The 14,744-nt window shown below is 40.3% G+C and overlaps 2 protein-coding genes across 2 annotated transcripts; both read left to right on the top strand.

Annotated features, from left to right (window-relative positions):
• Positions 1-4,421: 4,421 nt before the first annotated feature.
• LOC116309755 (epithelial membrane protein 3-like) lies at positions 4,422-7,066 on the top strand. The gene is made up of 5 exons (XM_031726448.2): positions 4,422-4,546; positions 5,502-5,589; positions 5,681-5,783; positions 5,863-6,003; positions 6,540-7,066. Exons 2-5 carry the CDS (start codon positions 5,512-5,514, stop codon positions 6,701-6,703), a joined length of 486 nt encoding a protein of 161 aa, XP_031582308.1. The 5' UTR covers positions 4,422-4,546; positions 5,502-5,511; the 3' UTR covers positions 6,704-7,066.
• Positions 7,067-7,126: 60 nt separating this feature from the next.
• Positions 7,127-14,692, top strand: zmynd12 (zinc finger, MYND-type containing 12). The gene is made up of 8 exons (XM_031726411.2): positions 7,127-7,388; positions 8,980-9,109; positions 9,475-9,646; positions 9,747-9,916; positions 11,037-11,159; positions 11,239-11,326; positions 11,875-12,020; positions 13,857-14,692. Exons 1-8 carry the CDS (start codon positions 7,261-7,263, stop codon positions 13,998-14,000), a joined length of 1,101 nt encoding a protein of 366 aa, XP_031582271.1. The 5' UTR covers positions 7,127-7,260; the 3' UTR covers positions 14,001-14,692.
• Positions 14,693-14,744: the final 52 nt, after the last annotated feature.

Here is a 14,744-nt window from a genome sequence, read left to right on the forward strand (position 1 = left end):
CTTGCCCGGATGGTGCAAAACCTTCTGCCTGATTGCAGAAGTTGGAACAGTTTGTTGCCGGGATGGGTCCTCCAATATCTGAGCTGCTCTAAACCAGCATCTCATGGTGTAGATGTCCTGTAGGGAGGGGAGAGCAGCCCCGCAGCAGCGTTCTGCCGTACGGATCACTCTCTGAAGAGCTTTTTGATTATTAACACAGCTGTTCCCGTACCATGATGCAATGTTCTGTGCAAGGATGCTCTCCACAGCGCCTGCATAGAAAGTCCTGAAGATCACTGGAGAGACCTCGAACTTCCTCAGTTGTCGGAGGTGGTACAGGCCCTGCATAGCCTTTTTTGGACTGGACCTGAATGTGACACTTTATCCACTGGATAACACTTTAAGTGTCTGCTTTGAAAAGTGACATGTAGGGAATAAAACACACATCATCATTTCTGTTGTTACTTATGCAAAATATGTAATAATTGCCATCTCAAAGTCCTAATGTCTTACTGCTGGTTCTTTTTGTCACTAAAGCAACTATATCTGTAGAAGAAACATTTGAGGTTGACCCGTTCATAAAAAAAGGCAAGAAAATAAACAGGTTGGGAAAGTTAAAGTAGAGAAAAAAATGTCTGGAATTATGTGCTTTTTCCCAACTTTGCAGAATAAAAGCAAACTACACATAGCGTACTGGAGCAAGTGGCCTGTATCTATATAGAGTCCAATGTTTACCATCACTATACCACAATCTCCTGTTAAACAAAAAATTGGGTCCAAAATATATTGATGTTCGATGTTAATGGTATGATTTTATACATTATTAAAAATGCAGATCTGTTTTAAAATGCGTTTGATACATAGCAGAGGCACAAGAGCACTGCCGGGGTTAACTTTAACCACTATTGCGTTACTGCTTTCATCTTCATTCCACAAATGTAAACACAAGCAAAACTTCTTATAAAGTGGTCGGTTTAAACCAGCATTACTCAGATATTTCTCACACATTCACACCATTACTGTGAAATGCACAATGCATGTATAAACAACAAACCTGCAGTTCAAAAAAGAGCCTGCTAATACATACAACACCTGTAGTGGAATTTCCCTTTGATTATTACTCTTTTTTTTATCGAGAATCATCTGCATTATGCAGTCATGAAAGAAAAAATGTTTTCACACACTTTAGTAGTGTGTAGTAGCAGCAATAACATGACATAATGGTTTTCTGTATGATGTTATCTGTGTCTCAGATCATTCTGGGGGAATTTCACCCCACTCTTTACAGTGCTGCTTCAGTTCATTGAGGTTTCATGATGCCAAGCTGAGGTCAGGGGTGAAAGAGCAGGCAACAGTAACTCAAAGAATCAACTTGTTACAACCAAGGTATGCAGAAGAGCATCTCTGAATGCACAACGAACCTTGAAGAAGATTGGCTACAGCTGCAGAAGACCACACCGGGTGACACTCCTGTCAGCTAAGAACAGGAAACAGGCTGCAATTCACACGGGCTCCCCAAACTCAAGGATCACGTGAAAACGAAAGTCTTCACATGACTCAGTAGCTTGTAGTACTACCTTTAGCAGCAACATCTTGAAGTAATCGTTTTATGTATTGCTTTATCAGTCGTTCACATCATTGTGGGGGAATTCTGGCACACTTTTCTTTGCAGTGTTGCTTCAGTTCATTGAGGTTTGTGGGCATTTAGTTTTGCAAAACTTTCTTAAGGTCACACCACTGGGGCATTGCAACACAATAATTCTTTTCTTTTTCGGCCACCGTGTTGTCAATTTGTGGGCGTGCTTGCATCATTGTCACTTTATACAGTATCTGCAAGGTTCCCAGGTCTGGTGACTGCAACATCAAAGCCCAAATCCTCACTCCTCCACCTCCGTGCTTAACAGTTGGTACGAGGTGTTTGTGCTGATGGTGTGTTTGGTTTTCCCCAAACTCTGTGCTGTGTATTATGTCCCCGCTTTAGTCTAATCTCAACAAAGGACATCTCAAAAAGTCCAAATGTGGTTCAGATGCAGCACTGCAAACCTAAGCCATGCTGCCATGTTCTTTTTAAGAGGTCAGACACTTTCCACTCTTCCAAACGAGCCATACTTGTTCAGTCTTTTTCTAATTGTGCTCTCACGAGGTTGAGGTCTGTAGAGTCTCAGATGTAGCACTTGGGGTTTTTTTGCTGATTAATGGTATAGTCTGACCTTGCAGTGAATTTGCTGGTACTTCCACTTCTAGAAAGATTGGCAGCAGTCTTGAATGTTTCCACTGCTGAATAATGTCTGTCACCGTAGAGTGATGGACTTCAATGCCACTATTACCTCTCTAAAACAGAAGGGTAGCAACAATTGCTTTTACAGCTGTCCTCTGGGCTCTAAATAAAAGTGTACATCGTTGCATACAACAAAACTTTTTTCAAACCAAGTTTATTGTTTTCTTAACAATAAATGAACGTTACACAATACAGTCCAAATACTTAACCAGTATAATATAAATCATAACTGCTTTAAGCGGCCTGTTCTGACTGTTGAGCTATGGCTCATAGCGCAACATCGCCACCTGCTGCTTTGGGGATGAAAGTTCAGCAATGGGTGACAGCAGAGGAGAGTGCTCACTTAGTGTCGTGTTAAAAGCATTGCCATCCAAAGAATTTGCCAGAACCAAAGCCTAAAAAAAAGTTGATGATGATTAGCTAGCCAAAACGTCATCAACAGAACAGGGAGAGCAAATCAAAAAGGGCTGATCATAACATTCACAGGAAAAATAAACTGGATGGTCATGCTCCTTGATTAATCCACTTTTATTTAGAGCCCAGAGGACAGCTCTAAAAGCTATTGTTAGGCCAGCAACCCTCCAGACTTTCCTGCAGCAGTAAAAATTTATTTTACTCCAAATCTATACAAATCTGTTGGGGAAAATACCACAAACTTCCACAAACTGTAGGCCTGGGGAAGTGCTGGGATTTGTTTGGGTGCAGCCTTGCAAACCTAAGCCGTGTTGCTATGTTTTGTTTTAGGGGTTTTTTTAGAGAGAGAAGAAACTTTCCTCTTGGCAGCGCTTTTAAACTTCCAAACAGCCATACTTGTTCAGTCTTTTTCTAATTGTCCTGTCATGAACTTCAACTTTTAAAGTCTTTTTGTGGCCTGTAGAGTCTCAGATGCAGCTCTTGGGTTTTGTGGAATTTCCCTAAGCATTGCATGGTTTGACCTTGGGGTGACTTTTGCTGGAATGTCCACTCCTGGGAATATTGTGGCATTGTGCTGACATTGTATTGGCATGCAGCTGAATGCTGCCAAAACTTCAGCTTTTATAGAGCTGTCATAGTTGCTGATGATCTCTTAAATCAAGTGCGTTTGATAGGCAACACCTGGCTCTACTTATCAACAGCTGGACTGGGTCACAGTCAGATCCACCGCTATTACAATCGATAGACGACCCGCTCTACCACCTGAGCCCCATGGTAAATTAATAAGGCCCCACTCACTCAGGTGATGAATAAATCTATATTCCCAGCCTGGCTGACAATGGTTGCCAGAGGGCAGTTGCAAGTTGAAATTAGTCACAAAGAGGTATCTGTAAAACCTCCACGACATTACTGTGGTCGGTAGCAGATTGCTGCAGTCACCCAGGTTTTGCACAGAAGACAATAACTTGTCTACAAACACTCCCCAACAACTCTGCTCTCTCCCTGTGAAACTGTGAAACTGTGAAAAGCTGTAATAAAAACTTTTATTACAAAAGTTGGCTGAAGTTGTAATAAATAAATTTGCACACTTGCAGGAAAGGCTCTGGTAGCTATCTGCCCAGAAAACAGATTTCTGCTAAGTCACAACAATTTTTTTCTTGCTAAAAAATCCCCCTGAAATTTATGTAGTAGTTAACTGAAAAAAATCCTGTCAAACCTAATTGTTTTTCTATTACTTAAATACTTTTTTGTAGTATGAATGTAGAAAAATTAAGAAAATATAGTTTAAAGTTCAAAACTGATGCCTTCCTTCACATTTTCCAAACTCATGCCGTGGGCTGAATTTGAGTTAGCTTTGGCTCCCGTGGCCTTATGTTTGACACCCTTGCTCTAAACAGTGTTTTCATATTAATATAAATGCCTGAACAGTCTATGCCATTTGTTTTATAAACCCCACGTTTTCTATGTGCGACAAGCGCAGTCTCTACTGGCTATGTTGCAGCTGAGTGTTTATTTTTCATGTCTACACCAACATGAATGAGTGAGGTAGGGCAGCACGTACACCGGAGAGCACTTTAAGTGGGCTGTTTACTGAAGAAATCTTTTCATGTGGTTTTATGTGTCTCCACTGCATATAGGCGGGTCTCACTTGAGACTTTTTTTTGGATGGTGACGAGTCAGGGCAAAAGGGAGCTCTGTGCTGCAGAGAGGAAATGGGCGTTCACCCTGGAAACTTTGGGAGTAAGTGACCAAAATAAAGGGGGTGTGGCTAAGCGAGAAAAGAGTGGACCACCAAGAGGGGCTACTATAGTGTAGAGCGGGGAAGCTGCTGCTAAGCTGCTGAGATCTAGTTCAAGTGAATAAGCCACATCCAGGGTAAGTACAGCTTTCTTTGAATTTTGAAGCAACTTCTCTAAATATCTTGTTAAATCAAGTGATTTAACAAGGTACCAACAACATAACATTTAACAATTTGTAGACCACGTCATTTATCAGCCTGGCTAAAGGCAGTGATTGTATCACACACTGTGTTACTGTAATATCTGTATTTGAGGTTTCTCACACAAAAATGATCATTTTCAGTTGATTTTTTCTTTGCACTTTAATGCGATGGGTGAACTCAAGCGGAATGACATAATTTGAGAGTAATTGTGACTCCACCGCCCATCCAAATTGTCCTCTCCTTCAGATAAAGATCTTTACAGGCAATTTTTTCCTGTTTCTTCTTTTCCTGTAAGCCTCCTTCTTCCTCCTCCTCTGCTTTTTGTCTCTTTGAATTTATATTTATTATGAAATTAAAAGAACTCTTAACTATTAGCTGCTATGACAGCCAGTTTAGCAGTTTTGTACACTAAAGTACAATGTCAAATCTTTGTAAAACACTTTTTTCCCCCTAAGACTGATTTTGAAGTTTACAAGTAGATTTGGCTTCAATCCGCATTTAAATGTGAATTAATTTCAGACCATTAATCTTTTCATGATGAAAGAAGCCTTCAGAAGAGCAGAGAGGTTAACTGAGTAATTATTTTGGCGCTACTTAGATTTCACTGGGTCCACAGGTTATTTTGCTGCTGTAGGCTGTAAACACACATGCCCAGTCAAAGAGAAGTTTTAGAAATAACTTCTCTGTGGTCTTATGTAACACAGAGAAAACTCTGTTCAGCTCCTCAGATTTTTCCATTTAAAGTTTCAAAAACAGGAAAGGTGCCCAACACTGGCTTTCACTGTGGAACCAACAAACACATTAAAAGCTTCACACACAATTTCCTTTACTGCGCCGGATGCCAGTGGCTCAGGAAACCTAAAAAAATGTCGTGTTTGATTTTGGCAGGTAATTAAAAATGCCGTACCTGCTGATGTTTGTCACCCTGCTGCATCTCATCACGCTGGCAATACTGATTATTGCAACCATGGAGAAGGTAACAGTCAACTTTAGGAAGTGGTGAGTGTTTATTTTTCGTATGTGTGACATAGCTGACTCTGTGTGTAATGTCTGATCTCTTTTTTAAGTCTTGGTGGGTGTGGGAAGGGATGGAAAACTCAGACCTATGGCACAGCTGCAGGTATGACAACTCCACAGAAAGCTGGCTGTGTTCACCCAACACTGAAACTCGTAAGTTTTTGTTGCTGTAAAATGAAATAGCTCTCCCTCAAGGTAAAAATGTGACTCAGGGAATGGTTTACTTCTTCAGAATGGCTCCAGGCAGTGCAGGTCTTAATGGTTCTCTCGGTGGTCTTCTCATCGGTCTCCTTCCTGGTGTTCCTGGGTCTGCTGTTCACCATGTCTAGGGGCGGTCTCTTCTACTTCACTGGACTGTGTCAAATCTTTGGAGGTAACAGTGGAGTGAAGCAGCTTGCAAAATATAGTGCCACTGTGTCATTAGGACATTTGAAAAGGATGACAAATTAAATAGTGCTTATTATTATGCTACTCAAAACTGCTACATATAAGTTGCTTGTGGAAACTTAACTGGTAGATTAATGCTAATGTTTCTTTTTTTGTAATCATATGACTTATACTATTAAAAATAAAAATATCTGGAAAGCAGGGGCGGGAGTCTAAGCAGAGATCCCCAGATCTGCCTCTCCACTGTCATTTAGAATATGTGCATTTATTTTTTTAAACATGTCACCTGAAATATTTGAGATCACCCCTGTTTTTAAATGTCTTCTTTGAGGCAGTAACCACTACTCCTGATAAAATGTGAATGACATGGATCTGTGTTGGTCATCCAAAGTATATGCTGTTGTTGCTCCCACTATACTTTATGTGACCTAATTAGTAGGTACTAACACTACAAACGTTTCTACTATCTGTCCCATTAACCAACTATTATTGTGTCTATGTTTTTTTGTGTATGTGTTTTAGGCCTGACAGCCTTTTCTGCAGCGCTCATCTACGCAATACACAACAAGGAAATCCTTGAAAAGAAGCTGACAGGACACTTTGGCTACTGCTTCATCCTGGCTTGGGTGTGTGTCCCATTGTTGCTGTGTAGCGGCGTCTTATACATCCATCTGCGCAAGAAGTAGTGATCTAAAAAAGGAACACAATGTCAACCCCATCTATTGTTGGAAAGAGGCACGTGCCTATGTTATGTTTCTTAAAATGTTGCTGATGTTTTTATTTGTGTAGACATGTATGCTGAGAGGAAAAAAAAAACTTAGGATATAAAAGGTTTAATGCTTGCCTATTTTGAGACATTTTCACTGCAAAAAGTATTTTGTTATTCACTGTTACTGTTCACTGTCATGTGCCAACCACATAAAGTAATCCATAAGTAAGTGACACTGGCCTTATTAAGAGACATTTGAATTTCTTTTAATTTGCCTATTCCCCTAATATTTTTTATGTATAAATATATATTCTTAATAAATATCGGACAAAACCACAAAGCTTTAAGTCTCTATTATGTTTTCAAACCAGCTTTACATCAGGGAGGGAAACTGCTGAGGCTGTTGCCATGTCAACCATAAACTAAACAGGGAAACCTAATTGGTACTAGCTTTGGAAGCTAATAGCTTAAAAGCTACTTTTTATGTTGCAAAATTAAGCTCATACCGACTCGTAAACGAGCTTCGTAGCAATAATGGAAGCTGAATCTCAAGGGTCCGCGATAATTCCTTTTGCCTTGCCCAAAGGAGCGGAAAAGTTCTGCGAGCTTTGCCAAAGAGAAGCCCGCCTGCAATGTAGCAAGTGTCGAGTCACTTTTTACTGGTAAGCTCAGTTTATCAGGGCTATGCCCGTGCTAACGACTGACCCGTTATTTATATATATAGGTATATATATATATATATATATATATATATATATATATATATATATATATATATATATTTTTAAAAGGCATGTATTGTGTTTAGTTTATATGGTTTGGTCAGAACCGTGTTTACGGGTTGGACGCTAGGTGGCAGCGTTCGCCATGTTTTTTCCCCCTCCCACGCTCACACATACATAACACGTTGGTAAGGAGGGCGTTTTAGTGTGATTGTCATGAGGAGGGAGCGGAACAGCTGGAAAATACATTACCACAACGCTTATTTTTGTTCTGTTGCCTGCGTGTTGTTTTCATAATATAATTTGCTGAGCTTCAGCTTTTATGTAAACACGACGTTACCTTCTTTGACACTGTTTTATATGCGGTTCCAGACCATAACATGGTGCTAGTCAGTTTCCCCGTTGGCACACAATGTGGGTAGTGAAGAGGAGCATGTGGCGAGATCACTCCCTGTGGGGATTTATGGAAAGGGATGAGCAACTAAAGCCAGTCTCAGGCAGCTTACAGACACTTATTGTGGCTGCCATCCTTTCAGCCTTTAAAATGGGCGAATGAGAGGCACAATTTTTGGTTTTACTTAAAAAAAACATAGATATAAATATAGATACACATATATATATCTCAGACAATAAGAATCAGGTTCTCAGGATTCTTAAAGTCTTTAATTACACGTGAAGCAAACATACTGAGCTATTCCCAGTCATGGATTGAGCCAGAGCAATACAACTGGGTCAGAATAGGGCTTTAGGTTAAAATGGTTTAGTCTTAAGTCATCCTACTTTGGCATGCGAGTTATGTGTGTGGTGATTGTTTGGTGTATTTTGCATAGAAAGCTCAGCGGGGACAAGAGAGTACATCCTGAAGAGACCACTTGATTTGTGTTTATCTCTGTGTGTGCCTTTCTGTCTGTCTCTGTACTCTCACAAGCACAAGCTGTGTCAGTGCTACTGTTGATATGACATGGTCAGATTTCTAGGTCCAGCTCGCTGCTTCACACTGAAGACCATATAACCACAAGTACACTGGAATGAGCGCACATTTTTCACAGTAGGGGGGAAAACCCCAGCTGAAAAGCAGGACAGTTTCCACACAAGTGTGCAGAAGAGGAGAGCCAGATGAACAAAATTACAGACCAGTTATGTAATGGCATATAATTTAGTATGCCCTCTGTGTGCTCAGATGATATCTCTCCTGAATCAGAGAGACTCTGCCCTGAAAATGTTAGCAGAATCCAAACAAGCTGTTACTGCACAGAGAGATTTTTACAGTCAAGCACACATATAGTATCTGTCTGGACAAGAGAGGTGAGCCTGATCCATATGTTTAAATCATTCTCAACAAGTATGAGCTGCAGCTCAGCTTATGTCATAAATCGTGATTCTTTATCAATAGCTTCATTGCCAGGAAAACATCAGCCTCAGTGTGCATGGGGGAGATTTATTATGCATAAAAATGCTTCTCACAAAGTCCTGAAGTGGCTTAAGAGAATATAAATATGACCGTATGACCTGTGGTTTTTAAAACACCCAGTGCTGCAGAGCACCAGCAGGCTGACTGGGTGGGGATCCACAAGAGAATTTGTCAGCTTCTTGTTCCCATCCGCGCCCTGACACTCCGCAGTCTCCAACAGACCAGTCACACTGAAGCACAAATTAAAAAGGTGAGGATGCGTGGAAATCACTGGCACCACATATTAGGAGAAAAAAAATATGAAATTTTGAAGTTTGAGTATAGGTTGCATTTCTTACTGTCAAAGAAAATACAAAAAAGGACTATATTATTATTCCTTGAATGGTTTATTTTCCCTTTTTCTTTATATGATTTGTCATTATGGTGCACAAGGTCCAGGTCTAGGTTGTAGCTCTTAATTTTGGAAATATAGATTCTGGAAAAAATATGTGTTACAGCTGAGCGGAACAGTCAAATAGAGGCATTAGTGTATAGACAACTGAGATAGTGTTTTATTTTAAGAGGAAATAAGATATTTTAATTTGATGCCTATCTTGGATTTGATTTCTTATATAGGCAGAGCTTATTGAGATTTGCAGGTTGGTGGCTCAAAGCAAGCTATCTGAGGGAAAACACCAAGAGGCTCTGCCTGCTGCTCAACTCTGCCTGCGCTGTTCCATAGACGTTCATGGCCCTAACACCGTCCAGCTGGTCCCTGCCTACCTGCTGCTGGCTGAAGCCAACATGGGTGAGAAACAAGCACAAAATGGCTTCTCAGTTCAAATGTTCTCTTATCGTGTGATGTTTCATGCATGACCATGTGTGTGTGTGTGTGTGTGCATCTCCAGGTTTGGGTAATCTAGACCTTGTGGCAGATTTCCTGTCCCAGGCAGAGTGGGCAGTGTTGAAGAGTCCAAAATGTGGTCTCACAATCCACCACCAGCTCCACAGGAGCCTGGGCCGCCTCCATGTGGCGACCGGAGACCTGGAGACTGCGTTGCATAACTTTGCAAATGATGTCTGTGTCATAATTAGCACATTACCGGTTTCATAACTTTATTGATATTGTGAGGAGCAGAAGCAATTTGCTAACCAAATGAAATCCATAACGGCTTGTTTATTGCTCGAGCATGTTTTTTTGAGTACGATACAGTATTGTGTATTGAATTAGAGTTTCTTGGAATTTTAAAGGGGTGTTGAGCAATAGTTTTCAAGGTTTTCTTTTTACTCATTTTAATCCAGTCCTTGTACCTGACTCTTCTCACAAGAATGAGGGTTTTTTGCTTGTTTGTTAAGCCATTTAACATTGACCCGTGAATCATTCAAGCATAACTATGGCACCTAACTCAAAGATATGAACCAGTGTTATGTCTACACAAAGCAGACAACTTAGCAAAGAGCCAATTTCATTGTTCAGGTACTTTGTTACTAGCAGCCTCTCACAAAAGCACATCATTTTTGAAGCTATGCAAAATGCCAAAGACAGCACAATGTGGGAGGTACAAAATAGTATTTTTGCACTAACAAAGTGATTTCTGAAAAGCTGAAAACTTGGCATATCTTGTCCTGGTGTGCTGTGTGTCCTAAAAGAAAAATGAGGAAACTGGAAAAGGGGAACTCAAAAGAAGAAGTGGCCTAGAAAAACGATCTACTTGTCACATAACCTAAGAGAACCATCTGGCCCTTGAGTTGATCCATCTACGGTTTATTAACCATCAAAAATAGTTGCAGTTGAAGGCTGACAAGCAGAAATTTTTAAGGAAGGGAAACAGTGAGAAAAGCCTGAGGAGTGTCTACAGCCATCTGTAAAACATGGTGGAGTGATGATTTGGATCTTGTCAAAATTGATTGAAATAATGATAGCAGTCAAATACCACCATTCAAAAGCATCTGGAAAGTGTCTGATTGGTTTATCAGCATGACATTGATGCTCAAATACACTGCAAGTGCAGTAAAAGCAAACCTGGTTAGAACAACAAACAATGGAACAAGATCAGTTACGGACTGGCCTCCCCAAAACCTGGACCTCAACATTACTTAAGCAGCGTGAGATCATTTTAACAGAGAATGCAACAATAAGCACTTTGCACATGTTTTGTGTCGTATGCATCAGTATGTATATAACTTGATTTCCCCAGATCTACTTTGCTACTGAGGAGTATGGTCTGGATAGCACAGTCACCTCTCGGGGCTACTTTCTCATGGCTGATGTGTTTACCAAGCAGGGGAAGATGCCCACTGTTCGTTCCTTGTACTCTGAGGTCAGTTATGTTCTAATTGCTCTTGAGACTAAATTTATCTTCTATGCCTTTTACTCATACTCTTTTGCTCATATTGTAGGTGGCACGTATTTGGCACCGTCACCTGACCAGACATCTCGAGACTCGCAAAGAAAGCATCCAAAATCCACCGGTGGACTCCTTTTATGGTTTGTTGCAGCCACTCTGCATATATGTTTTGTATATATGGTATAAAAAGGTTATAAAACCAATCTAGTCAATTCAGCGGTTCAGCAGAATCAGACAATAACATCACCAGTCCATCATTCATGCTCCAAACTGTCAACAGCCAACAGCTCCACTGGAGTATCACTGAAAAAATAAGGTCAACACTTCTATATTTGGAGTGTGTCTTGCTGTGCAATCTGAAAGCTAAACCCCAGATTTACGCAAGCTTGCTTAGAGCTGACTAGAGACCACTGCTGACACTACTGTGGCTGTGCAGCATCCATGCCACTGCCCAGTATCACAGCTGCTGCCCTACATATAATGCTAAGCCTGTCAGCAAAACAGTTTCCCATGCTATCTGGGATGTTTACAAGGGACAACACAGACATACAGACAGGCGTTTGTTTTGATCAAACTTGAACACATGCATGTCACTTGCTTTCTTTCATTGTTTGAGGTGGTAAAGCATGTTTGAGATCACAATAAACTAGACGACATGCTTTTTTTTGTGTCCATGCCTTTCAATCAGACAAAGCCGAGCGAGTTGAAGTGGATGAGATGTTGAGAACTATGTTGGAGTTTGAGCAGAAAGACACCAGAAAAGACCCAGCACGGATTGCAGTGGTGGCCCACTGCCTGGCCATGTTGTCGTTCCTAGGAGGAGACTTCCTCAAGGTGAGCCACCTGGTGAGGTATTAGAAGTTTAGTTTGCCACCGTGACCCATTTCCCCATTTCCCTATTTCCTACTTGTGTTGTCTGAAGATGGGATTATCTCTATTTGTCTACTGCTAAGTCTCACGATAAGGTGGGACTTAGGACTAGCTGATGGGACTGTCTCAACGCTCTGACTGCGGCCTTGATTGCTCGTCTCTTCTTAAAGTGGCAGCTCTTTGTGTGTGTCAGTTCTAACTTTGAGATGTCAGGCGACAAGGCAGATAAAGCCATAGGGGTCTATCTGCACAGCAAACAGCAAAGCACGTTATGTATCAGGCTGGTACGAATCTGATGGGATCCTACTTCTAAGGTCAAGTAAACATAAGATAAAGCATGGAGCAATGATACACATGTGGATTTTTTTTTTCAGTGTTTATTTTTATTTGGTGGCTTATAGGCAGGGCAAGATCCAGTGCACTTAGATATTCTTTTACTCAATCAACAGCTACACCAACCATATATATATATACTGTATATATGTGTGTGTGTGTGTGTGTGTGCACGTGTGCCATGGTACCCTGGTTAAATCATGATTTTTCTCCTTGTATTCACTACAAAGTGATACTGTTTCACAGTTGGTATTGTGTAAAGTAATGTTAATGTTACAGGTCTCTGGGTTTTTGTCTTAGTGCTGTACTTATAAAAGTACATCAGTGTAAGAACAGACAGTTATCACGATTTGGATGCATTATTATTCTAAGGAAAATATAAGTAGTTTCTCTGAACATTAGATAAAAGAGCCTATCTGTAGTCTTATCAGCTTTGTATATGGTACCAAGGGAGCTGTGGGTAGATGCAGTTATGTCCAGGTTTTTGGATAAGGACATATTTTTAACTGAAACGCTTGCTATTTGGTTTAAATTAGGTGACTTGACTTGGCCACTGAGTAATATCTAATTTCTTTGAGTTCCTTTTGCAGTTTGCTTTGGGGTCATTATCCATTGTGAGCTGTCTGATTGGTTTTGCAGCATTTGGCTGAATCTAAGCAGAGTATGGGCAAATATACTTCACAATTCATCCTGCTCCTTCTATCAGCAGCCACATAAACAATGAAAACCAGTGATCTGGTTCCACTGGCAGCCATACATGCCCATGCCATGACATCACCTACACTGTGTTTGACAGACGATGTGGTATGCTTCAGGTCACGAGCTGTTTCCATCTTTTTCCATAATTCTCTCCTCTCATCATTCTGGTTTATCTTGGTTTCATCTATCTACTTTTATATATTTTTTAATTTTCATTTAATTATTTTCAGAAAAATCAGAAAATCAACTTCAGATATTTAGATCCAGAAAACATGAAAGAACACAAGCCTCACCCAGGCATGAAACTGTTTGTCAGTCATTTGTCCAGTTACTGAGGCTCTGGAAATGGGGGACTGGGTATAAAAATGGCTACAATTCCATTAAAACAGTGAATGCAGTACTTGGGATAAACCCCTCAATTTAATGCTGAAAGTCTGCACCACAGTCACCTCTTCATTGTTTGCTTTAAAAGTCACTGTGCTAGTGAATGGAAGCAAAATTACCCCAAAAAAAGTGTTATTGACCTGGCTATATAATACTGAAACTCCTATTAACAAATTGCAGCTATTTTTATGAATGCTGCTCAAAACGTTCCTAATTATTAAGGATAACATAACAGCCAAGCAGACCAGCTTACTAAAGGGTAAAGTGGGGTAAATAAGTCAACTGGGTTGCGGTCCAATTTCAGTGATATCATTATATAAGGCAGATTTACTCTCTCTGGAGGGTTTAACAGCTGCAGTTGCTGTGTTTGTTTCTGTGTGCCAGGCGCAGGGATTTGGCAGCACAGCCTTGCAGGCCAGCCAGCTGATACCAGACCATGACCTGACAGAGCCCATCCAGGCCCTGCTGCAACTGGTGAAGATACTCCACACAGTCCCACATCCTGGCTCTGCGGAGTCACAGTACTAAGCCCTGCCCATCGCTCTGCTTGGAGATCTGCTCTTTAATAAGGATATTTGTGCCGCCCCACAATGATGAAAATATACAATCAAATGCAAAATTTTCCATATGCTGTACAGTATTATTGAGAGTGGATAAAAAAATAGATGCACAGATACAGTTAAAAGAAAAAAGACACATTTTCACTTGTTCTGGATAATGACTCATCTTTATTTTAATCTAAAAAAAAAAAAAAAAGGAGGGATATATATACATCATTTTGAACATTAGTGAATTACATCTTTTTGGGATCCATTTCTTAACACTGTCAAAATGTTATGGAACACAAAAATGATCAAGGGCATTTGCTCAAACCTTTGTGATGCAATGTTTTTGCTTGTTTTGTACCTAGCAACCTGGAGCCTCTACACCAATTCGCCAAATGCAGACATAATTAAAGATTTCCAGTGTCTGCGTTTTGTCAAGAGAGCTGCACTTTTAGAGGCAAAAACATTGCATCGTCCTCCTGCAATGGAAAGAGTGTTGTAAACCTGTTAGCAAACCCAAGGTTCATGTCAGAACAGACATTTAATTGCTGAGATCTTACACATTATGTACAATTCTGAAACAATTATTCATATCAAAAAAATCAGTTTTAAAGTCATCTCACTACTTGTGTAATTTGCACTGAATTTATACAATAAAACATTTGTTGTTGGTCAGTTTTTTGGCATTCAGATTCAAACACGGAAACGCTCAGATTTTCCCATATTC

This window comes from Oreochromis aureus, linkage group 20, assembly GCF_013358895.1.
Source record: "Oreochromis aureus strain Israel breed Guangdong linkage group 20, ZZ_aureus, whole genome shotgun sequence".
Lineage (NCBI taxonomy): Eukaryota > Metazoa > Chordata > Actinopteri > Cichliformes > Cichlidae > Oreochromis > Oreochromis aureus.